The sequence below is a fragment of the Condylura cristata genome, unplaced genomic scaffold (assembly GCF_000260355.1).
Source record: "Condylura cristata isolate star-nosed mole 26May11 unplaced genomic scaffold, ConCri1.0 scaffold00023, whole genome shotgun sequence".
NCBI lineage: Eukaryota > Metazoa > Chordata > Mammalia > Eulipotyphla > Talpidae > Condylura > Condylura cristata.
In genome coordinates, this window is record NW_004567124.1 from 8,465,559 (window position 1) to 8,489,973 (window position 24,415).

The 24,415-nt window shown below is 43.5% G+C and overlaps 1 protein-coding gene across 2 annotated transcripts in view; it reads left to right on the forward strand.

Moving 5' to 3' along the window:
• CA12 (carbonic anhydrase XII) overlaps positions 1-16,515 on the forward strand; it is a 49,918-nt gene extending 33,403 nt beyond the window's left edge. The window contains exons 5-11 of one of the 2 annotated variants that reach the window (XM_012728636.1): positions 1,174-1,269; positions 1,812-1,875; positions 2,073-2,230; positions 3,538-3,664; positions 12,254-12,286; positions 13,138-13,225; positions 13,958-16,515. In XM_012728636.1, coding sequence (XP_012584090.1) covers positions 1,174-1,269; positions 1,812-1,875; positions 2,073-2,230; positions 3,538-3,664; positions 12,254-12,286; positions 13,138-13,225; positions 13,958-14,033 — 642 coding nt within the window. In that variant the 3' untranslated portion in view covers positions 14,034-16,515. The remainder of the gene's footprint in view (positions 1-1,173; positions 1,270-1,811; positions 1,876-2,072; positions 2,231-3,537; positions 3,665-12,253; positions 12,287-13,137; positions 13,226-13,957) is intronic. The other variant, XM_012728637.1, reaches the window with a different exon arrangement.
• Positions 16,516-24,415: the final 7,900 nt, after the last annotated feature.

Below are 24,415 nucleotides of genomic sequence, written 5' to 3' on the forward strand. Positions count from 1 at the left end.
ATTGTAACTGGAATTGTATTCCTGATTTCTCTTTCTGCTAGTTCACTATTTGAGTATAAAAACTGCAATGGATTTTGTGTATTAATTTTCTAGCCTACCATTCTGACTGTATTTATTTTTTCTAATGGCTTCTTACTAGAGTCTTTGTGATTTTCTACATATATTGTTATGTCATCTACAAACAGTGATTTTACTTCATCCCTTCCAATCTGGAAACATTTTATAACCTTTTCTTATCAATTGCTCTTGCTCGGACTTCTATCACTATATTTAGAACAGTAGCAGTGACTACTATTCTTGTCTTATTTGTGATCTTACAGGAAAAAGTTTCAATTTTTTACCATTAAGTATAATATAAACTATGCATTTTTTTTGTTACGTAGAGTTTACATCCCTTCTACATTTATTTTGTTGAATATTTTTTATCACAAAAGGATGTTGAAGCTTGTAAAATGTGTTTTCTGTGCCTGCTGATATGATTGCTTGATTTTTGTTCTTCCTTTTGTTGATGTGATGTATCATATTTATTGATTTGCAATTTTTTGAACCATTTTGCATCTGTGGAATAAACCCCACTTGGTCATGCTTCTTTTAGTGTATGTTAAATTTGGTTTCCTTAGACTTTCTGTCAAAAAGTTCCCTTTTTCTCATTTTCACAATGACAAATAGTTTCTGTTTTAAAGGAAATGAGTTTCAAATTTATTTTGCCAATATAAAGGTCTATATTCATGGAATTACATTCTTATTTCATGCTGTCTGGTATTATTCATACGGCCTTTATGAAACCCTGCTGTGAATTTTTCCACCTGAGGGATAAACATGTTTCCTGCATACAAATATGAGTAAATTATAGTTGAAGGCTTTTATTGATTGTATCCCAGTGTGTGACAATGCTTGAATGTTACCAGGTAAAACAAATATTAAATGATTTTCATACTATCCATGAAAATATTTGGGTATTTTAGAGCACTTTCCCATTCTGATTTCTCCTGCTTATCCTGGAGCCTGGGGCTAAATAATCTCATGTGACTTGCCCAGCCTCAGCTGAGCCACTCTGCGCTTGATCCAGGAGCAATCCAAGTTGGGCAGGTGGGTCTGTCCTCATTGGAGTCAAATCTCCTGCAGAACCATGAGTTGCCCATCTCCTGATGGATGATTTCTCTCCTGCTACAGCTGCATATTGTCTATTATAACTCGGAGCTGTACCACAATGCCAGTACCGCCAGTGACAAGTCAGAAGGCCTTGCTGTCCTAGCTGTTCTCATAGAGGTAAGTGATGGTAAAGTGATTTTACATGAAATCTGAAGACAGGATGAGGTCAAACTTGGCATTTGGTTCCATGCACACCAGTCTACTGGGTATGTGAGGCTCTGGTAATAAGTTGCTCCTATACTGACTGTCTTCTTCCTGGAGCCGAAGTCACCCGTGATAAGGTTCCTTCTCTTGGCCTGGAAGCAGCACTTTCTATGGGTGGGCACCAGAGATGTGACATTGAAGAAACGATCCCATTTCCAACCTTGTTGCATGGAACTTCCTAGTGGGATACACCTGTGGGGTGGGAGTTCATTTTCCAGAGCTGGAACACTCAAGGCCCAAAGCCTTGAACTAGAAAGAGGATGTCCTGAGAGACAAGTGGGCAGGACCATTACTCCAACCCTCTACCAGTCTAGTGGTCAACTGCAATTGCCTCAGCAAAGTGCATCCTTTGGGAGGGCTTTGGCACACCCCCAGCTGAGTCCTGCCATTAGCAATTTTCAAATCCAGGCTCAGCCTCTAGTATTCTAGTTCAACCCACCCCATCTTTGTTGCAGATGGGCATCTTCAATCCATCATATGACAAGATCTTCCGTTATCTTCAAGATGTAAAGTACAAAGGTGAGGATGCTTATTCAGCCTCTGTTGGAGAAGGATGGAGTCACCCTCATGTGACTGGAAGGAAACTGAATCTAGCATGCAGGTCCTTGGCCCAGAAAAGGGCGAGTTCATGTTTCAAGGACCAGTCACCATGCTTAGTTGTTGCCCCTTAGACACAGGCAGTTAGGTTGACACCATGCCCCAACATATCTTTCCAGGCCAAGAAGTATTCATCCCAGGTTTCAGCATTGAAGAACTTCTTCCTGAGAAACCTAATGAGTACTACCGCTACAAAGGGTCCCTAACCACACCTCCTTGCCACCCCACTGTGCTCTGGACAGTCTTCAGGAATCCTGTGCAAATTTCCCAGGAGCAGGTAACTGTCCTACAATTAAGTCAGAGACCTTCTGGTACCCTGGTCCCTCCCATCACCCATATCCTCATCAATGACTTGATTTCTCCACTTAGAATTCAAAACCTCTCCAAATATCACAGGTACCTGGAAGCATTGTAGAAATTACAGACTGAATTTCAAAAGTGGAGCTATCAATTCAAGCTAAGAAAATGAACCTGTTTCCACAGGTCTTTTAAAAGAATGGTCAAGCTGTCTTTCCTAATTTATCCCTCTTGCTGGATGTTCCCCTCCCAGGAAGGAAGAGCATGGTTTCTTTATAGGGGCAAAATAAAGACAGGATCAGGTTAAAGTGTTTCACAAGCCAGGAAGCTCCAATTGCAGCCAAGACTGGTGGGTCTCTGCCCACAAGAAGTTCACAATCTAATACACAAGTGGGGAACTGAATCCTCAGTGATTGTCTCCAGTCCTTTCATTTGTTGTTAGTGTTGAAAGTGAGGACGAGTGAACTGACTGAGGCTCACCTTGTGGTTAATGACAAAAGACCCAAAGTGAGGTCTTCTGAATTCCAGGGCACAGCCTCTACTCCCTGGCCTAGATTTATCAAGAAGAAAGAATGGCTGCTAGGGCCAGTGGCTCAGGGCTGACCCAACCCAACGACCCCTATTCATGAGGCCAGTATAGCCCTTACAATTGCTCCCTTTTCACTACGAGTTTCTGGTCTGAGTAGTCTAGGTAAATGGTAGCTAGTAGGCGGATAGGAACAAAGACATATGAATCAAGAGATGAAGTGTGAGGGGAAGAAGTAAACATTCTAAGTCACAGACTGTCTTGGAAACACATTATATAATCTCTGTGGGAGTATGAAAATTCCACGGAACTAGTCAGATGATCTGTGGAACTCTTGACTCTCCTTTTTATTCCTTTTGATGGGACCAGAGGAACAAACCCCCAAGTCCCTCTGATTTAGACTTAGGCTCCAGCTGAAACTCATGAGGGGGATACAGTTTCTGTGAGTTTCAGGAGACTTCCACTCCCTCAGTTTTCCCTCTCTTTGAGGCAGAAATCTTTCAAGAATAGTCAGGTGCTAAAAACATGAAACTCCTAGGAGCCTGCAGATAGAAAGACAGCCCCAACTTGGGTGTCCAGTAACCTAGATTAACAATGCAGAGGGGAGCTTTCCCACTGCTTTCTAGTGTGTCTCCCACCAACCACCATAAGGGATGGGTCCAGATGCTTCCCCCAAGTCTGAGAAGTAAGAGCTGGCAGCTCTCCTGGGCAGGGAGCATCATCTATCTGCCTGCGGGGTGTGTTTCTGTGCCCCCCTCCAGCTGTTGGCTTTGGAAACAGCTCTGTACTGCACACGTATGGATGACCCATCCCCCAGAGAAATGGTCAACAACTTCCGGCGGGTCCAGAAGTTTGATGAGAGGTTGGTGTACGTCTCCTTCCAACAAGGTGAGGCAATGTAATGTTTGTGGGGAGTGTGGTGTCAAGACACCTGTTTCACGTAGTCAGATATCCTGCTCTTGGTCTTTGTCACTGATGTCTTTAGATTAGTTAAGATACCTTTGGCTGCTAAGGGGAGCAGGATAGGTAAAGAGCCATTGTGTATGGAGCTTCTTTGGGTTCTTTACGGCCCTTGACCTTCCTGGGCCTTTGCCAAAAAGCACAAGCCAGAGCCCTCATTAAGTCTGGGAGTATCCCAGAGATGGGGAAGAGAGGATGTTTTGGGAAGCTCTCTGCTCTGGAGAACTACCCCTCCTCCTAAGACATATTAGAGGTAGGACCCTCGCCATGAAATCCAGCTTCTCACTCTAGGCTTTCTTGGCCTTATGGCCTTGTCAGGCAATTGACACCACAAACATCCAGTGATACTCCTCGTGAGACTTTAGAGAATGGACATATCCATGTCTGTGGCCACAGCAATTCATGGTGTAAGGCAGCAAGGCCCATCAAACAAGAAAGCATCTTTATCATTGTGCTCTATCTCATCTCTTTGGAGCCTGCAGGAGCACAAGTACACAGGAGCTATGTTGAATGAATCTTAATCGTTTACTTTGTTCCTAATGTTATGAAAGCTCAGTTCTTTGAAATCTGTTGCCAGATTTCCACAGAAGGACATTTGACATCTGTACTTTCTTAGTATCTACACTGACACTGCTGGGGCAGGGAATGGGGAGGATTAAGGGGGTGCTCCTAAGTGTCCATAACCTCCTTCTGTATCTGAGTTCCCTTCTTCACTGTAGATTCTTGAGCTGTTCCCAAGCTAGGAATCTTGAGTGGTCAGAGGAGGGTGGATCTGTGGGAGCTCCTCTTTGTCCCCTCACATCACTTGTGCACTCTGCTGGTCCAGGTGTTCTTATTTAAAGATGACTCCAATGCCCCCTGTGTCAGAGCCCTGTGTCAGAGAATCAGCTCTCTTCCTCTCACCAGGCACACTTCCCCCCACCCCCACCTTATTACTGTGTGAGATTATAACTATCCCTTACTAAGCTTAGTTAAATGTATGAAGGTTATATTTCAAGGCCCTTGCCAGAAAGCTTTGGAAACATGCCCCTCTGAATTGGCCTGCACATGTGGTTGGAAGTATGTCCTTCTCTGTCAGTTACTTCATCAAGAACTGCCCAAGAATTTGGCACACCAAACTTTTCCTCAGTTTCCCAGTCTGAAAATGTAATCTGAGAACAATTTTCTTGAAAATTGAGAAATGCTTTCAATGCACAGTATTATCCTTCTCTGATCTATTCTAAATATAACTTTCTCTGCCCCCCACTCTTCCAAGTGGAATATGTAGGTAGTCAAGGGTTAAATGGAAATACTTTGACTCTTAAATACAATTAAAAACTCTGCCAGAGATAAAGGAAGGGACTTTACCCAGATAGATCAGATAGAATTCTGCTTGTGATTCAAGGATAATAATCAGCCCTGTTTTCTGAGCCAGTCTATTCAAGTCACAGGGGATAGGATGACAAACATTCTCTTTGGGTCAGGAGACCTAAGTTCAAGGTCTTGCTTTGTTTTCTCCTGGCAGGCTGACGTGAGCAATCACGTTCTCCTTTGGTCTTGATTTCCTCAGCTATAAAATGACAAGTTGGACTAGGTGAGCTAATGGCCTTTCAAAGCTGACTTCTTGTGATTCTGAGTGGACACTAACATCTGCCCATCCTGACTTTACGTTGCAGGGACAGTGTTTGAGGGCAGTTACAGAGGATCAGAAGAAACCATGCAGGAACTTGAGTCTGACATCTAAAAGTAACCCCTACATGTAATGATGGACTATGGCATTCGTAATAATTAGCCATCTTCTTAGACCTGCTGAGGTCTAAGTTGGCGCTTATAGAGTGGGCCGTGCAGTTAGGCTTGTAGCAGAATGCTTCATAGACTTTCCCAGTCTGGCAGGGGACCTGAGGGATGGGGGGTGAGGGGGAAGCCTCCAAGCAGAAGCCTCCAGATGTACCCCGGCTCAGAGTATCAAGATCAAAGCCCAAATGTGGCTTTGCTGCTGCCCTCCTATGAAGCTTGCCCAGAGCTGCTGCTACCAAGAGTCTAGCTCTCTCCTTGCAGTGAGAAGCCAGGGCAAGCCTGTTCATTTGGAGGCTGATTATAGAAACTTGGCCAGAATTCTCACCCCCCCCCCCTCTCATTGCCAATGGACAGCAAATGGGGTAGTTTCTCAGGGAGCAATGGGAAGGACTCATCACTGCTGCATCCACAGGGCCCTGTACACAGACCTGGAACGGGCCTCAGGCTGTAACATGCTGTTTCGTGTTGATGGGGTAGGCTCGCCTGTCAGTCTAAACCTGCAGCAATTTGAACTCAATTATTTGTACTCTTCTACTGAGGCATGTTTTCAACTAGGATCTGGCTTACCCAGGATTTTCTCTAAAACTTAACAGGAACTATGGAGTCAGAAAATTCTACCAAGAGGAAAGTAATGTTAAGGAAATCCTCTAAGAGAGAAAATGCATGAACTTTGAAAGGAAAATCTGAGGCTTAACCAAATCTGGACAATTAGGACTGGATTGTTTCATTTGAACCTACTTTTTCCTCAACATGGCTTAGAAAATGACCTAGTTCTTTAGAAGAATACACTTTTATCCTTGAAGGGTAGATATTCTAGCTAAACTTAACCCTAAGGCAGGGTTTCTCAGCTTGGGTACGACTGACATTTGGGGGTTATCCTGGGCATGTCAGATATTTAGCGCCATCCTTGGCCCTGACCCACTAGATGCCAAGAGTATCTCCTCACTGTGATAGCCCCAAATAGCTCCAGACTTTGCCTAACTGTCTCCAGGGTAGTATGGGTAAAACTGCCCCAGGTTGAGAGCCACCATCCCCGGGATAGTACGCTGATTTTGGCCCACTCATGTCAAGGAGTTCTAGAGTTTCAAATCACATGTCCTGGCATGTTACAACATGACATTTTCAGTGTGGGTATGGTTCCCCCTGAGACAGTAAGTTACTAAAGTAGAACAAACCCCATTTTCTTTTATAATTTGAGTTTTGAGTTTATATATATATATTGAGTTTATATATATACATATATATATATAAACTCAAATCTGAGTACAACCAAGGCTAAGAGAGATGAGAGAGAAATATTTGCCTTTAAGAGAGCTATCTGGATCTATAAAGTATACATTCATCAGGGGCCAGATGACTGTGAGGTAGCAGCTTTTTCCAGATTCCCCTCATCATTCTGTTCCCTTCCTTTTGTACAAGTTTGTCTCTCTTTCATATTCCTTGTTGTCTTTGGTAAAAATTCCTACTCTTTAGGGGGCAATGAAGAAAGTACCCCTTCCAAGTGGCACAAATGTAAGATTTGAACTGAGGAGAGAAAACAAGACTCACTGTACTCAAGGTGGAACTGCAGAGAGAAGGAACACTCCTGGGACCAATTCAGGTCTCACAGGGAGTCAGATGCTCCACATGAGGAGGGAAAAAAAGACATCAGAGGTAGATCAGTAGTCGAGGGGCCCAATTCTTGGTTAATCTCTTTCTGGCCAGTTGCACCAACACTTGGTGCAGAAGGGGATGAGGCAAGAAATCAAGAGCCCATCAAATCTAAACACTAATGTTATCTAACCCTATTTCCAGCATGCCAGGACAAGGGAAACTTGGGGTACAAGAGGGAGCCAAAAGTTTCTATAATCATTTCTTTAGTGCGCTTGCTCTGAGCAACTGCTGGTCATCTGCTGCAGAGCCACAGCCAGCTAAGGAGAACTTAGATGAGAGCACTGGGCACAGACCCCCGTGGAATGGGGGTTCTCACCACGTGGACGTGTGCATGATCAGATTATGTGAGACCCTGGGTGACCGTAGGTCATTTTATAAAACCTTTTAAAAAGGGAGAGAAAATAATCTTACAAAAGCTACTAAGATGGCTAATTATCTGATTTTTTGAGAACAGAATGCATCCTTTATGACCCTTAACTTTGTGCTTCTAAAAGTTTCTACTTATAAATAAATTCTATCAAATGGGAAAGTACCATCAGTTCTTCCAAGTATCCAAGTGTAAGAGGAGGCCCCACCTTCCAATCCCCAGGACATGAGGTTGAATAGTCAAGAGCAATTGTGAAATGTACTGAGAAGAGAAGTCCCTTCGTTGAACACAGCTCAACACTCAACGTGTCCTGAGTGTGCCCGGGGTCAGGCTCTGTGGAGAACAGGAAACCCCACTGGATGCTATCTTGCTCTAACAACACGCTGCTGGCACCGAGCAGACTATGTTCAGAAAATGGGAGCAGGTAGAAAGCCGGACCACCCAGTGGAAAAGTGGCATCATCTCTCCATGGCACCACCTGTGCCCTGCCCTCCTTACTTGGCACTCCTTACTTGGCAGGTGCTTTCAAGTACTTTTACATATACTAATCCCCTTTGTCAGAGTGGGGGTGGATGTGCCCCCTCCCTCTTCCACCAGTAAAATTCTTTCAAGACCCCAACTCTAATGATGTCCTGCTGAATGGCTTCCCTATGGCCATGGGGTAACTTACAGTCTCCTCCGATGGAGCAGAATGACGTGCTCATTTCTGTTACGATTCTGACCACGACACAGGGCAGTGACTTGTCATCAGATAGAAAAAAAGGGGAAAGCTGTATCTTTATTATCCAGATATTACAAGTCCCCTGAGCACAGGCATGGCTGGCACCTTACATTTTGTGCCTGGCATGGTACCTGTTGCTCATTACAAGTTTATTGAAAGACAGCAACTGACCTGCCCCCTTCACTTCTGCTCACCAGTGTCTTTTCTGCAGAATAATTTGAACATGAGCCTGGGGCTAGTTATCAAAGTTTACTTTTCTTAAGCCTCATTTTGCTTTGTTTGCCAACAGTGTTAAATCAACCCATTTGTGTAAGAGAAATTAAAGATCAAAACCTTTTAAGGTCTAGAGGGAGTGACCTAGAGATGCCCGGTGATGGAGGCTCCTCACAGCAGGATGTCCTGCTCTTCCAGGCCCCATTCCTGTAATCTGGAGGGCAAAGAAATGGTGGTAGAAATCCAGTTCTCTCAAGTAACCTGGTGAAATATTTTTGCCAGATTTGTAGAAATGATTTCTTCATTGAGTTGCACAGTGTTAATCAGGAAAATGCTCTTGTGTCCTCCAAAGATAACTAGATTCTGTGGTTGTGAAGAACATCTTTCTTGCTTTCTTTACCAAAGTATCATCCAAAGAGAGGACTGGCATTTCAGTTACTTGAGTCTGTAACTTGAATTAAGCATAATAAGAGTTTTTGCCATCCCAAACTGGATTTTATTTACTTGAACTATTAAATCCCTGCTAAATAAAAACCCTCTCTGCCCTCTTTACAAGACCACAATCTGCTAAAAACATGTTATTACTGTGTAACATGTCACTTATTAAAACAGTTCTTACCCTAAAATACTTTGAAAGGACAAACACAATATTCCTTTTTACTAAAAACTCTGTTGGAAGAAACATAATTGCATATAGACCTAGAAAACGGTAGACCTGTTCCAGGAACTACAAGCTGCGTTTACACTTGAGGCTTCAGAAGACCTCAAAAGCAGTTAACCAGCATCCCTCGGTCCAGCAAGATGCCAGTGGAAGGAAGATGCAGCTCCCGATTCAGCGAGAACAGGTAGTGATGCCCTATGACAAGCAGCTCATCCTCCTCTCCGTGGGCTCACCTTCCTGAGTGAGGGTGTGATATCTGAGTTCCATATCTCTGCCTCTGTCCTACCTCTGTTCACCTTGACGCCAACTTGAGCACTTTATGGAGAGCAGTAGCTCTCTCTACTTCTGCATAGGACGCATCTCTTCCCATCAGCTCAGGAACCCCTTCGCAGCATTCTCACCCATGTCTCCGTGGACCTTCTCTGCCAACCAGCCTGTCTGTTTCTCCTGAATGTCGGATTGTTCTTCAGTAGGTAGGACCTGTCTTATTTGCCATTCAGAAACAAACTACTTCTTTGTTTAATATGCAGATGAGCTTTTCTGTCTCTCCCCATCTCTGTGCCTTCTTTGATGCCTGTTCTATGCAGTGTCTCGTCTCAGGCTCTGCTGTGATGCAGGCTTGGCTTCTCTCTCCAAACTCTAGTCCTTCAGTTGTCCTGCCAGCACCCTGGGCTCAGAAGTATCCCTGACTTTTTTCCCTTTTAGTTCCCTGAGCATCTGCCTCAGTGGGCCTCAAGCCCTGTGGGCTATGTCCAGCTCTGCAGGGAAGCCCCAATTCAGTGTCAGTCAGTGCTGTCTTGGCTGGCCAGGAAATGGTGTCTATCAGCATCTTCTCCCCCTGTGCTTGCTGAGGGATCCGATTCTTAGGAAGTGACATCATAGCCACCATTCCGTTTCTTTATGCACAGTCTTCTTGCTTGCTCAGTCAAGCTGCTTTGTTTTTGCTGCATCTAAATGTAAAGCAGCTGTCCTGGTCTCTGGGGCTTTCCTTGTGTTCATGGTTGCTTGGTCTCATTTTATTACTTCCAACAGGCAATTGAGGTTATGACAAAGTGGTGGTTTAGGATCAAGGAGCCAGGTGAAGAGCCCTGAATTAAGTTAGGCTATTGTTTTCAGGGCCTAAGGAAGCTGAGAGCGCAGATCAGTGAACCAGGGAAGCCCAACTCTCCCCTAGATAAGCCACTAGGCTGGGTCATGTGCTCTTGGGAAAAGTCCCATCCCTGCGGACCTTGCTCTCCACAGATTTCGCTCAGCTCCCTGAGACCACAGTGTGATGGGCACCCCCTCCAGACACAGGGCAGGGCCTCAGGACGTTTGAGGTGACTAACGAAAGTAACAACTTTGGAACTACCCTGTAGGGCGATCTAGTGAGTGGTTAGGTGTGCTAGTTATGGCTCATGTGGTGAGAAATGGAATGGCACCACGAGCATTTGGAACTTTAGGAACAAAGACGAAGTGTGTTTCATCAAAATCATGGAAAAGAAACCACTAGTAATTGGGGGGTTTTGCTGTTGTTGTTTTAAGATCCTGAGGACCAAGACCTCTGGTCTTAAAAAAACAACAACCAACCATTTAGAGCATGCAGACGCTATAGGCTGTGCAGGGGACAGAGAGCGTATGCTGTGCAAACACTTGATGCTTTCTTCAGGGGGCATCTCATCTCCTGAGCATCTCCCCAAGCCACACACTAGTCCTTGTGTTCAGGTTATAGCATCAGCCTGGGGCAGGGAATTGGCCAGGAGAGCCACCCTCTCAGCCACTGCTGCTGCTGGCTGGAGAGTGCATAGAAAACAGGCCACCCTGTCTTTTGTGGACAGCTGCTCTCCATGCTTGTTCTGTATATCCTCACAGCAGCCTAGGGCCAGACCAGGAACACCGGGGTCCAGCTTTTGGACCAATGTGAGCTGGCAGAAGATGACAATAAGGAAAGGACACAGGGCTGATGGTTCTAGGGGAGTCAGCCAGACTTGGGACACATGAAAATAGAAGGGGATGAGCAAAACTTCACCCTACATTTCTTAGGTCTGATTCCCCTGGCATGTTAAGTGCCCCAGTGGTGAATCCCTGGCCCTTTGCTGGCATCTCACATTTGGTCAGGTTTCTCCTAGAGTCTCAGTCACCACAGTGTCTCTCCTGTGTGGGCTGTAGAGCCACCATCAGCATGTCCCTGGCTTCCAAAGTGAGCTGGAACAAGCACATTCCACCCCACCACCCTGCACACACAGGCACACACACACAAGCTAAAAGTTTCTATTGAAAACCGCCAGACAAGAATGTATGTGTACACAGAGAGTATCTTTAGATGGAAGACCCAACTAGTAAAATGGGGAGTAGCTCTTGAAATCTGGAAGCAGACTGAGCAAGACCCATGGGGACTTCATGACTGGCTCCCCTGTCTTACTCAAAAAGGACTCACACACAAGACCCTCTTCCAGAGAGGTCCCTAGTGGACTGACTATGGGATTTCATCTTGATAACCAGGTACTATTTCAGTTCCATTGAGCTGAGCGTTAAGCCCTAACTCACCCTATTTATCCTCAACAATAACTCGCTGGGGAAACCACAGTCCTCTGGTTTCATGTAGCAGAGAAGGAAGACTGGTATCATAAAGGAATTTTTTCAGTTTATCCGCTGGGGCCAAAGCAACAATAAAAGCAGATCATAACATAAATACTAGGAAGCAATGGGAGAGTCTGGTGACAGGTTCCAGTTAAGCGCTGCCAGTCCCAGTCTGCCAGGATGTGGCAGGTTCCTTGTTAGGTAGCAGGTAACAACTTGCTCATATAGACTGATGCTCACTCCTCCTTGCCTTCTGCTGTATTACAAACCAAAGTTGTTCCCTGCTGATGATACTACAGTGATAGAGGAGCATTGGAAGGGCAAATCACTAACTGAATTTCCCAGATGGGCAACAGCCTTGACCCTATTAGGTAGTTACCAGAGTGTGGGGTGAACACCAGCCCCCACTTAAGGCCTGGATGCCCCATATGTCCCTGTATGTCCCGTAGAAAGCCTGTATGTCCCATACCTCCAACCAAACAAAAGGTAGTGCTTCACTCAACACACTAGTCAAATCGACCATCACTGACTCAGTTAATTTCCAATCTTTTCCCCTCTCCTCTTAAGTGCAAGACCTTACCTACGCAGGACTGAGTCTGGGTATGTGGCCACTTGGCCGTGCATGCTGCAACTGGGCAATCCCTGTGATTCTGGTGTGATCTGGGCCTATGGTATTTCCAGTCTGTCGTCTCTGTTCCTCTATACTGCCGCTCTGGCTCCTGGCCCTGTTTTCACTGTATTACCCTCAACTGACTATCTGATTCAAAGCTGCACTGCCAATCAAATATTCACCAATGGAATGAGCTAATCACGCTTCTGCATGTATATGTTGAACCTGTCCAAGAATTTCTGTAGGCCATGATAGGAGGCCACTGTCTAAAACCATGGCTGAGCCCAGTTGGAGGTTGGGTAGGTAACTGGCTGGGTGACCCTGACAATGGGCTCTTGGCTATTGGGGACTACTTAGGACTGCAATGGAATTGGAGACAAAACTGATGAGGCAACACAATGGGCCTTAAATTCAGCAAGCATACCTGGAATAAGTGCTAATTCTGTACCTAGGGTTTCTCAAAGTGTGGTTCATGGACAAGGTGTACCAGTATCAGCGAGAGGAGTTTGGTAAAAATGTACATTTCTGTGTGCCACTCCAAACAGATTAAATCAAAGTCTCTGAGAATTGGATTTTTTAAAGTCTACATTTTAGACCAACTCTTCAGATGATCCTGGTGCAAATTTGAGAACCCCTGTTGGAGAATCACTACAGTTTGCAAACGGCCCACTTAAGTACACCAGGTCCATTGAGCCAAAGACCAGAATCTGAGAACAGAGATGGGGAAATTAAATTTCTGTGTGTGATTACACAGCTGTCACTTGATTTAATGCCCAAGTGCTGTGGGATAAGATGAAGGGGAAGAGAGGAAGATAATGTATGCCTACTGCCTCTTCACCAGGCATCGTCCTTTCTGTGGCCCTGGCTGGCATTCTCGGCATCTGTGTGGTCCTTGCAGTGTCCATTTGGCTTTTCAGAAGGAAGAAGAGGTGAGCTGGTTTGGATTCAAAATGGGAGCGGGTGGATTAAGTGTGTATGGGGATTCGCCTGTCTGGGAAGGTAGCCTATTGAATGAAGAGCCTCCATCCCCTGTACCAACACTGAGCCTCGAAGTGCTGCTTCCAAGCACTACTGCCCCTGGCCTCCTTCACATGCCACGCTGGAGACAGGGCCATGGGGCTCTGAGTTGTTGGTGTGCCAGCCTTGCTGCCATTGCCGCTTAGCTGAACGATCTTGGATAAATAGCTTGAGTTTGGGGGGAGGTATCCTCCCCTATTTGCCTAAATACAAGCTGAAGGCTGTCTTCTAAAAATTTTACATCTGTTTTTCATTGATGAATCTAAAAAGGAAATGAAGGAAAACCTGATTTCTCATTTACTTTATTTATTAATTTTTTTTGTTCATGTTTTTATTTCATGCTTGGAGTTTCCTAAAACCTAGTTTATTTTTCCTAGTATATATATAAAAAAAAGTTGTAGAATACAAGGTTTGAATCTACTTGGGGGTAGTAATAAGGTCTAGTATCGCCAGGTGTTAAAAGAAAAGAGCACAGGTTCCATTTGGGTTAATGCTTTATTTGGGAGCATTCCCTCCGAAAACCAAGACAGTTGGGGAAGATCCCTAAAAGAGGAATTTAAAACTTGCCTCATTCCATAACTGAGTTGGCGGTTCTCTGGCTCTCTTCTGTGACTGATAAGACATGTGTGTTCTTGCTGTTCCAGGAGCAAAAAAGGTGAAAACAACAAAGGAGTCATTTACAAACCAGCCATCAAAAAAGAGACTGAAGCCAATGCCTGAAGCCCCAAACTTCTAGGTATGTCCAAGGAAGGATGACGCTTTGGACCACACAAACTGTGCCTCTCTCTGAACACTTGTAACACCTGAGGATGTTCTCTAGAGCTTAACCTGCAAACACCACAGACATTCAGGGGGGCCTCTAGCTGGGTGCTGAGGCTATGACCATGCCCCCAGAACCCATGAATGGGAAGATTCGACCCAGAAGGTAGGAATCTGAATTGTCTGCTTCATCTGATTGGGACTATTAAGTGGTTTGGGTCTTGGGGGCACAAACAAAGCTGCCCACTGTGGGAGGTAATTGGTTGGAAAACATTTTCATCCAGTGGTTGACTTGAGTAGGACTTTAAATGTCTGGAAATCCTACTTCTTGTCAGAGCTTTCAGAAGAGAATATGCACTCTCAGCTTGAGTTCTGCTTTTAAGATTCAGTTTCTTTCCTCAGGGAAAGTGTTGATGTTATCATCTTATTTCCTTCTTAATTCCTTCTATTATGACAAAGTATTGGACTCAACAACTTGGGAATCAGTGGCAGGGAAGAGCTGCTACACAAAGGGTCAAGCTATCAGAAAAACAAGAGCTATACTTTGACATAAAACAGAGGCATTTCAAAGGTGTGTCCTCTGAGTGAGCACTGAATGGACCTTAGGAGAATGAGAAGATATATAGGTCTTGAAAGAGTCTCACTTTGAAATCACAAGTTGTTATGCCATAAGTACAAGGATAGAATATTAAGCTTAAACCCAACCTTCTGTCATGTGGCAGTTAGATTTTGTAATTTACAGTTTTTATAAATAACTTGATTATGCCTTGAAAATATACTGTTGCTCTCTTGTAATGTACACCAGAGTTCTGAAATGACCCAAACTGTTTTTGAATCTATAGGAAATAGGCAGAAGCACAATGATCAAATTTTATTTTGATCTAATTTTATTTCTGCCACCTTTGCTATGTCCCTATTGCTAACCTAGAATTGGGATTTAACTTCTCTGACTTTGAAGATGTCAGATTTGGTTTAATTAAAATACATTTTCAAGTCATAAAAGTTATCTGCAGGGACTGGCATCATGGTATTTAAGGTCCAATGTAATAGAATGTTTAACGATTCTTCGTAATTTCTCCTCTCCCCGCGGGTCACAAAGACAACTTCTGAATAGACTTAATTTCTTCTTAATTCTCCTCCTGTGAATGGCAAAGGCCCATGCAGACCAGTTAGTTCCCCAAGAAGGAGCCCCTACTATCAGGCTCTCAAGACTAGCACCTTTGTTCAGAGATATCTGATTCACAGTCTCATTTGACAGCAAGGAAAATGTCCTCTTAAAGCATAGGTTTCTTTATAACACCTTTTTCTTCTGCTTGTCACTCTGACTGAAAAGTCTTCTCCCTTCTCCATGATCAAAACTTTTTGTTGTGATGCTGGCCCTGTGCCTTTGTAGCCCTCGATAGCTAGGCAGGTAACATGTGACCCAGGGGGACTCAAATGGGCCGGCAGTGATACCTTGGCCACCCAAGCCTGGGCTGGCATCCCAGCCCACCACTGCATGCCTGTTGCCCCTCAAGTGACACGGGGATAATAGCCTTCCTGAATAAGCTTTGCGTGTAGATGATGCTTTCTTAATTCTGGCCCAAACTTGCCCATCAGAAACCAACAAAAATGTCTCCAGAGCAGTGGAACTATCTTTGGAAAGGCTGTTACACCTTTATATACAGATTTTGTGAGAAATCAGAGAACCACTGTAACTGGCACAATGGCTACTCACAAAATAGGAGATTTACTAGATGGTGAAAATGATGTCCCTGTGGCCCTCAGTGGTGCCAGGTTTTCAGCCCCCAGGGCTAAGACCCAACAAAGTCAGGGAGGCAGACAGATGGCACCAAGAACCAACACTGTCCACTCCCTTGCCACTCATTATGGGACTCCTGAGAAACCAGCTTTGAAACTAGGAGATTTTTCTTCAGGTTCACTTATTCCACTGACTAGTGGCCACTAAATAAATCCAGTGGCATGGATTCTGGTGCCGCACACTCACCCTTCAACCTCTGAGGGCCCCATCCTATGCTGGGCACACAGCAGGTAGAATGACAAGAGCAAGGCTTAGACTATGGGAGGGACGCAGAGAAGACTCTGGCTTCTGGTCTTTCCTTCACCTCCCACTAAAAGGAGCTCTCCAGTCTCTTTGCTCCTTTTCTTTAGTCTCATCTGGTAAAAACTTATACCCGTTTCCTAGTAGACAGTCTAGGATTTTGCTACATTGATGATTTAATCCTAATTCAAGGTCAGACCTCAAGTTCTTCTCCCCTTCACTAATCTCTCTGAAGGTCTCTGACAGGCTCTTGGGAAGCTGGGGCCTTCCGCACCCTTCTGTCCCTATATCTCAGCCACTGTGATAATCACCTGTTTGGCAGTTCTGTATTTATTGTAAAAATGATTGTAATGACATATACTGTAAATAGAAGAAATTATAAATAAAATGTTTTTCACATCAGTTTTTTTGAGATGAGGTTAAAGCATCACTGGCAAAGCAGTATGTAGATCCTTGTCTATGGTGATAGGTAACTGATCAGAACAGTTAATCATAATCATTTGATCCTAGTCTTAAAAGCCTGACTTCAAGGTAATGTGCTTGATCATTTCACTGAAGATGGAGACCGATGGTATGTAAAGCTCTAGGTAACATAGCTGCTTAGTAGAGCTGGGAAGTGCAGAGTAACCAGGATAAGGCCCAGAGAGAAGGGAGGAATCTGAGCTGGGCCTTGAAGAATAAGTCAGAGTTGAGCAGGTAGAAAGAGAAAGATCTTTCTAACTTGAGGGCCATGAATATAGGGGATGGGTCTTATGTCTTCTTTACTTAACCAGGTAAAGTTAATGATACTGTTGCATATAAGAAATGTTTGAGCAAAAATCTATTTGATTTGGACAGCACCAAACCAGAAGGGCTAGAAGCATTCCGCTGAAGGGAACTGGGAAAAGACTGACACAGAGAAAGTGCTGGAGTAAAGAAAGGAAATTATTTGACCGACCATGGCTTAAAGCTGTTTGTGATTGTTGTACTTAAGTTCTGACTTCATCACCTTGAGGCATTTACAGGCTTAAATTTAGTTTGCTTGCATTAAGTCACCATGACATTAGTGCCACCAAAGTCTAATTGGCCTCTTGGCTCAATTAATTTAATAGTCCCTAGTGGGTAGAAAGCCTCTACTGGCTTGGTTGCCTGTTAGATTATTCTGGACACTTTCTGCAAAAAATGATTCTGCCTTCCATATAATCTGTCTAAAACCAGATTTCACATTTTGGTTTGCTAACAGAGGCATCTCAGTAAGGGTTACAAACAAACATCATCACTGTTTCTTTTTTCTTATTTAGAAAAGCTTCCATTTTTCACTTCCATTGCCCTAGGCCTGAGGCAGGTGAAATGTCTGAGGTTAATTCTGCTCTGGTAAGTGATAAAGCAGGGACACAGCTTTGGAGTAGAAGCATCACAACCCCCTCCAGGTTGTGATGGCCTCTTCAGCTGGGCCACAAGGGTTCTTTAGTTCTTTCCTTTGGCGTCCTTCCAGGTGTCACAGACGCTGGCAGGCGTGAGGACAGGTGGGAGCGAGGCCACACTCCTGTGGAATACACATTCTTTACCATTGCTCCCATCCTACTAGGGTGAAGGGAAGATGGAGGAAGTGCTGGAGACAGCAATGAGCAGTGGCAGTCTTCTCTGTCTCTCTCCATTCCCTTAATCCCTGATATCAAGGTCATCTTGGCTGATGACCAGGGAAATCTACGGCAAATGCCATAAGTTGGCAGAGGAGACAAGTCCTCCTTCAGCTTGGCCTTTGCCTACTCGTTTAAATCCAACAACATGGGCAGTTGAGAGCAAACGTTCCTATATAAATGCAGTAAAATATGTAAGGTGTGAAATTTTAAACTTTCTACTGACCACTCTCCTCCCAAAGTGAATGAAACCAGCAACATTACTTTCAATAATATATGGCCCAATAGATTCAAAATCCTCTAATTTCGGGGTTGGAGAGGGAGAAGGGGGATGTGGGGGTAGAGGAAAGAAGCACATGGACTGTGGTGGAGGACCATGAGTGCTTTGGTGATGGGAAAACTATGGTGACCACACCCGAGGGAAGAAATACTGTACTGTGAAAAAACAAGGAAGGATGTAAAATAATGATACATCGTTGATAAAAAAAATAACTATGACATAATGCACACATCCCTGCCTATTAAAAAACACAACATACTACAGTTTCAATATGTGATCAATATTTTGATATGAAGCATTTTCATTCTTTTTGTTTGTAGTAAGTCTTTAAAATCTGCTGTGTACTTTACACTTAGAGCATATCTCAAATGAGATGCTAAATTTTCATGAAAATATTTGGTCTGTATTTAGATTTCATAAACTTTACAGTTGAAAAAGCACATTTCATGTACCAGTTATTCCAAATATGCTTTAAAGTTCTCCAAATAACTGAATCAATTACCAGCTTTTAAATTTAAATTTATTAAAATAAAATAGGGTTTCTCAGTCTCACTAGCCATGGTCCAGTCAAATAATCCATGCCAACCACAGTCACTGTGCAGCTATGGAAGCCCAATCTCCTCCTTTGACATATCCTTTGAGAGGGTTAGACCAGTGGATTTTCGCATAAAAACAACGGCTGTGGGTCCTCCCTCCCTGGTGGCACAGCACTATGACGCTATCATAGCCACTGCAGCACAGTTCAATCCCAAGCCAGGGAGCTGACCCACATGGCACAGCAGTCCTCTCCTGACCCGCCTGCTGATCTCAGCAGTGTACTTCCTCAATCTGCCTGTTCAGTCCTGCTCTCCACTCTGTCTCTGGTGAATCCTCTCACCCAACCACCCCACACTGCTGTATGCATAAATAAATAAAATCTTTTTTAAAAAAACAATGGCTGGGTAAAAGTCTTGGGAATGAAGAGGTGCAGGTGAAGAATGGGGGAACCCAGGGAGCAACATATGGAGGGAGGAAGAAAGGGGGGCAAATGAACATCATTTCATTTAAGGGAGAGTAGGCCAGCAGACCTTAGTTGGGCTGGAGACCCCTCACACCTCTTCACCAACTCCTGCTGGCAGCCTTACCTGGTCACATCCTGAGACCCAGGTGCTTGGTAGTGGCCATGGGCCTAGTGCTCATGGCACAGATGCTCCCTGTGCCATGGCAGACACTGGTTAACTGGACAGGGAGTGGGAGGGAAGACCTTGTTGAGGCCCGTGGTCAGATGCCTCACAGGTTCCTCCAAGACTCCCCTCATTATTTTCCCAGCATCCTAATGCTCCTGAACACAACAGACAAGGTATCTCTATTCTTTAGAGGTCACCAGACGAAGATGTTGAGGTCTGCAAACTCATGCATACCTGAAACCTGAGTAGTTTGAATTGTTAGCTGTATCCATCCCTCATGTTAGGATGCATTGCTTTCTTGTGACATGTGCAAAATGTCAAAAGAAATTCCTGAAATTCCTTTAACTGGAGGAAGTGAGCCCCTGGGCTGCCTACTGGGAAGTAGAGGCACAGTAGCACCATTTCAAAGTTGCCATCCATGTGCACACTGTACAAAGCACAGAAGGGGAGCATGGCCCTCCACGGTCCTTTGGCTGAGAGCCAAATGTTGCAAGGAAAGGGGGGGGCAAGGTGTGCGGCCTAGACAACACCATAGAGAAGGAAGATCCCCATGTGACAGTTGTGCCCCTTCAACAGCAGAGTGAGCAGAGATAAGGGCCAAAGCTTTGCTTTTGTGAATTATTCACCATAAAAATTACTGCAACCAGGTCGCTATATAATTGTGACTGTGGGCCGACCAGGGATTTGCGATGCCTACCACTTAAATGTCTTTAACTGTGTAAATGCACCTTTACTCCATTAGCAGCAAGGGGAAAGAGGGAACAGCATCCCCATCTTTTTTTTTTTTTTAAAGATTTATTTATTTGTGCATACAGAACTGGGGTACAGGCCAGAGGCTCAGGGGCGGCGAGAGGCTTCACCAGAGACAGAGTGGGGAGCAGAACAGGCAGATCGACGAAGTACACTGCTGAGGGGAGCAGCGGGCGGGTCAGGAGAGGTCTGCCGCGCCATGTGGTCACCTCCGGGGCAGGCGGGAATCGAACTCATGCGGAAGCAGCTTTAGATTCTCAGTGCTGTGCTTTAACCTGCTGCGCCACCAGGGAGGGCCAGCATCCCCATCTTTTAAGTGGGAAACTAAACAAGGGCTCTGGCTGAGCCAAAGGCGCAGAGCACCTTCAGTGCAGTGCCTGGATCCACCCACCCTCCTGCATAGGTCCAATGACAAGGAGCACCATCTTGTAATAGAGTTTATACTTATCACAGTCACGCAGCAGCCTCATAAAACCTCACAGACTAAAGCATTTGTCCTTGTGAATTTGGAGAGGTCAACAAGTGCATACCTCTAATCTGCCTGGTGACATTAAACTCTGACCCCTGCTCAGGAAATGTCTAACCAAGGACCACCAACTTAAGTAGGCAACGGCATTGACCCAACTCCTGGGATTTTACTCTTACCTCTTAACTTAGCAATGGAATGTGTCCTAAGAACACATTCACTGAACTTTCCCTTTTTCTAAAGCTGATGCAGAGAGAAGGAACAAGTACACAAAACCATGCTCATGTGTGTGCAGGACCCTCCCCCTCACCCCCCCCCCCACATACTTGCATAAAACTGTAAGAAATACAAACTGCGGTGATAGAGAACAGATCAGTGGTTGTCTGGGGATGAAGTGGAGGTGGGGTTGGAGATGAAGGAATTACAAGAGGGGTACAAGAAATTGTTGAGGTGATAGATACACTCATTATCTTCCCAGTAGTGATAATTTCACCAAAGATGCCAACACTGAAAAGTTTACAATTTAAATGTGTGTCATTTTTCTATCAATTATATCTCAATTAAGCTATAAAAAGAATTAAAACCACTCAACGCAGAAAAACACCCTGTTCCATCCTGCCCTTTCCAATCAGAGCTCCTCTAGCAGCCGGCAAGGGCTATCCTGACACTTCTCTGAGACTCGCTTCATGGTGGGAGCCCAGGAAGGAGCATGAGTGCTGGCCACACAGCCAGCTCTGACCTCTCAATGCTGTAAGTCAAAGTCATCATTTCTGCTTGACTTCACTTGTTTCAAATATTAACTTTTAATTATGTGCAACGAAGACAACAAATAAAGAGCCTGTGAGTTCAAGGGTAGACCTCTTTAGTAACTCTGTGCTGGCAATGAGAATTCAAGGGCTCTGGAAGAAGCAGACTTCTCATAAGTCTGGCAACACAGCTATTTAGTTCATTCCTAAAACTAATTTGCCAAGAATCCGAGATACCTGACACCAAATCTAATGTATTTGCTTCTCTCCTTTCCAATCACCCAACATATAGTCACTCGGTAAGATTTCCTGCACATGGTACTGAGGGTGCTATCTGTGGAGGACAAGCAAGGACAGGAACTCCTCACTGCCTCTTAACCACTGGGGGAAATATAACAAGAAATGCATATTTGGTCTTTGTCCCTGGCTCCTGGCACAGAGCTTCTGAATGTTATTATTCATAATAAGCCCTTTGAAGCCACCCCTATTTATGCTAATGAGTGACTTCTGGAAGATGGGGCATGTCACCAACCATGTGACTAGAGGGTTGGGTTTTTCAGCCCCACTCCAGCCTCCAGATCCTCAGGAAGATAAAGGGTTGGGTGATGAATCCAATCACCGATGGTTACTGGTTTAATTAAGCAGGCTGCCATAAAAACCTCAAACAATGGATTCAGAGACCTTGCAGGTCAGTGACAGACACATGGAGGTGCCGTACATGGAAGATCTGTGACCCTTCTTCGCCAGGCCTGCACTATGTACGTCTTCATCTGGTTGTTCACCTGTATCTCTATAATATCCTTTGAAGTAAACCAGTAAATATACCTGAAACTAATATATTGTTACCTGTCATGTGCATCTCCATTTATAAAACTTTATACATATATGGAAACATTTCCCTGAGTTTTGTGGCTTATTCTAGAAAACTGTACAGGAAACTGCAATTGAGAAGTAAAGGGGACTTCTCAAACCTGTCACCAACTTGAAACTTGCAACTGATGTCCGAAATGAGGAGTCTGGTGAGACTGAGTCCTTAATCTGTGTACTAACTCCAAGCAGTTAGTGTCAGACTGAGTTGAACAGAAGGACACCCAGGAGGTGTCCACAGAGAATTGAAGAACTGCAGGGTGGGGAAACGCCACACATTTGGTGTCAGAAGTGTTGTGAGTAGAGAAACAGTATTTTTGTTTAACTCTCTTCTATCATTTTAAGTAATTTCCAACTGCTTTTCTTATATTTGCTCAAAAGCAAAAATTTTTATGAATAACTACTGTCTGCTGAGCACAGACTAGATGATGGGAACTTAACTATCCTTCTATCAATATTCAATAACTGGTATTAAAATATCACTTGGAGAAACCACTAACCATAAAATACAGAAGAATGTGTGTCTTTCAACAGAACAGCTAAACAAATTGTATATCCATAATATGGAATTCTATTCAGAAAAAAAAAAAGCCAAAAATTACTGTTACATAAATAAAGGGATGAATAGCAGGAGATTGTATTGGATGAGAGAAATCAGACACAAAAAGTACTTTGTATGTATTCCATTTCTATGAAATTTAAAGCAAGCAGAGAATTTGTAGCAGTAATAGTGAGAAATAGGGGCTGCCTGTGTGGAAGCTGGGGTGGGTTGACTGGAGAAGAGCATGAGGGAACCATATGGGGAAAAGGAAATGTTATAGTTCTTGATTGGATGGTGGTTACACAGCAGTACATATTCGTCAAAACTCATCCAAATGTATGCTTTAAATCTTAAAGATTTTACTACAGGCACTTTGACATAGTAAATGAGCCATTGATTTTAAAAATATGCTAAGGAATCACAGTGAAGAAAGCCACTTTCCCCCCCCCCCCAAGTCTAATCAGGAAGACTCCACAAAGGGTACATTGAGCATGACTTTGAAGGAACTAAAAACAAGAATAAAAGTGGGAAGGTATGCAAGTCCATGGCACATCTAAGAAAAGACCTTGTGAATGTGCATGAAATGTCCTGGAAGGAACTCAGAGAATAGTGGGAGGCAGGAAAAAGTGGCTGGGATTAGACTGTGAAAGACCTTGAGTGAAAAACACTTTCTGATAGGGACAACAAGAAACCACGAAAATGCATGGATTGTAGTTTTTGTGAGCATATTAATATATGGTCAATTAAAAAACACAATTATGCATAAAGGTGAATTCCCCTGTAATCCTAACTCCCCAAATAGACATTTCTGATAATTTTGTGATTTAGCTTGTCAGGCTTTATTTACATGGAAATTTTAATATTGATTTTTAAATTTTTAATAGAATGAGTAGGCAAATACATATTGTATACTCTTTAAGGGTTAGGATCACTTGTCTATTTTCACTCCTATAGTCTCACTAGTACCTTGCATGTTCAATGTGTGAAATGTTTGATGTTGACTGGAGGAATGGTCTATACCTTGCTTCATTTTCTAATACATCCAAGTATCCTCATTGTTTTCAGTAGCTGTTTAATTCTGTTATTTGAGGCAAAGCTCTATTGATAGGTATTTGTTGCAAATTCCTTACATTTAGAAAATGATTGTGAAATTTTTGTACTTGGATGTATTTTTATAGGGTAAATTCCTACGAAAGGAGCTGCTGATATAAAATATGCACAACTGAAAAGTTTATGGATATATTTTGCTAAATTATCACCCAAAAGGTTGTACTAGTTGACTTTCTCATAACATGCTATGTTTACCATTTTCTGAACAATCCTTGATACATCAATTTTATTCATCTGATAATCCAAATCTTTTTGTATTTCTTTTATAATTAATGGTTGACCTTTTCTCTTATGTTTATTAACTATTTACATTTTTGTGAATTATGTTCTCTAATCACTTTTTTATATCATTCATCTTTTTTTTTAATTATAGAAGCTTCTTATATATTATAGGTGACAACCCCTTTTAACATATGGCAAAAATATTTCTTCTAATCTTGTTTAGGACATCTTTTGCTGTAGAATTATAAATTTCAGGTAATCAAATCTGTCCATTTTTTCCTATTGTGATTTGTAACTTCATGTAGTACCAAGAAAATTCTCTCTTCCATAAGGCTGAAAGCTAGGCAGCCACTCTCCAATACCGCCTGTCTGTAAGGATGCAAGCACTGCTTCCCGTGTTTCCCCTGCTGTGTAAATAAAGAAAAGATTCTAACCTTTCCTACTTCTTTTACTGTTTTGTTTTTACACTTGGGTTTTTTTTTTTTTAAAGATTTATTTATTTATTCGTACAGAACTGGGGTATAGGCCAGAGATG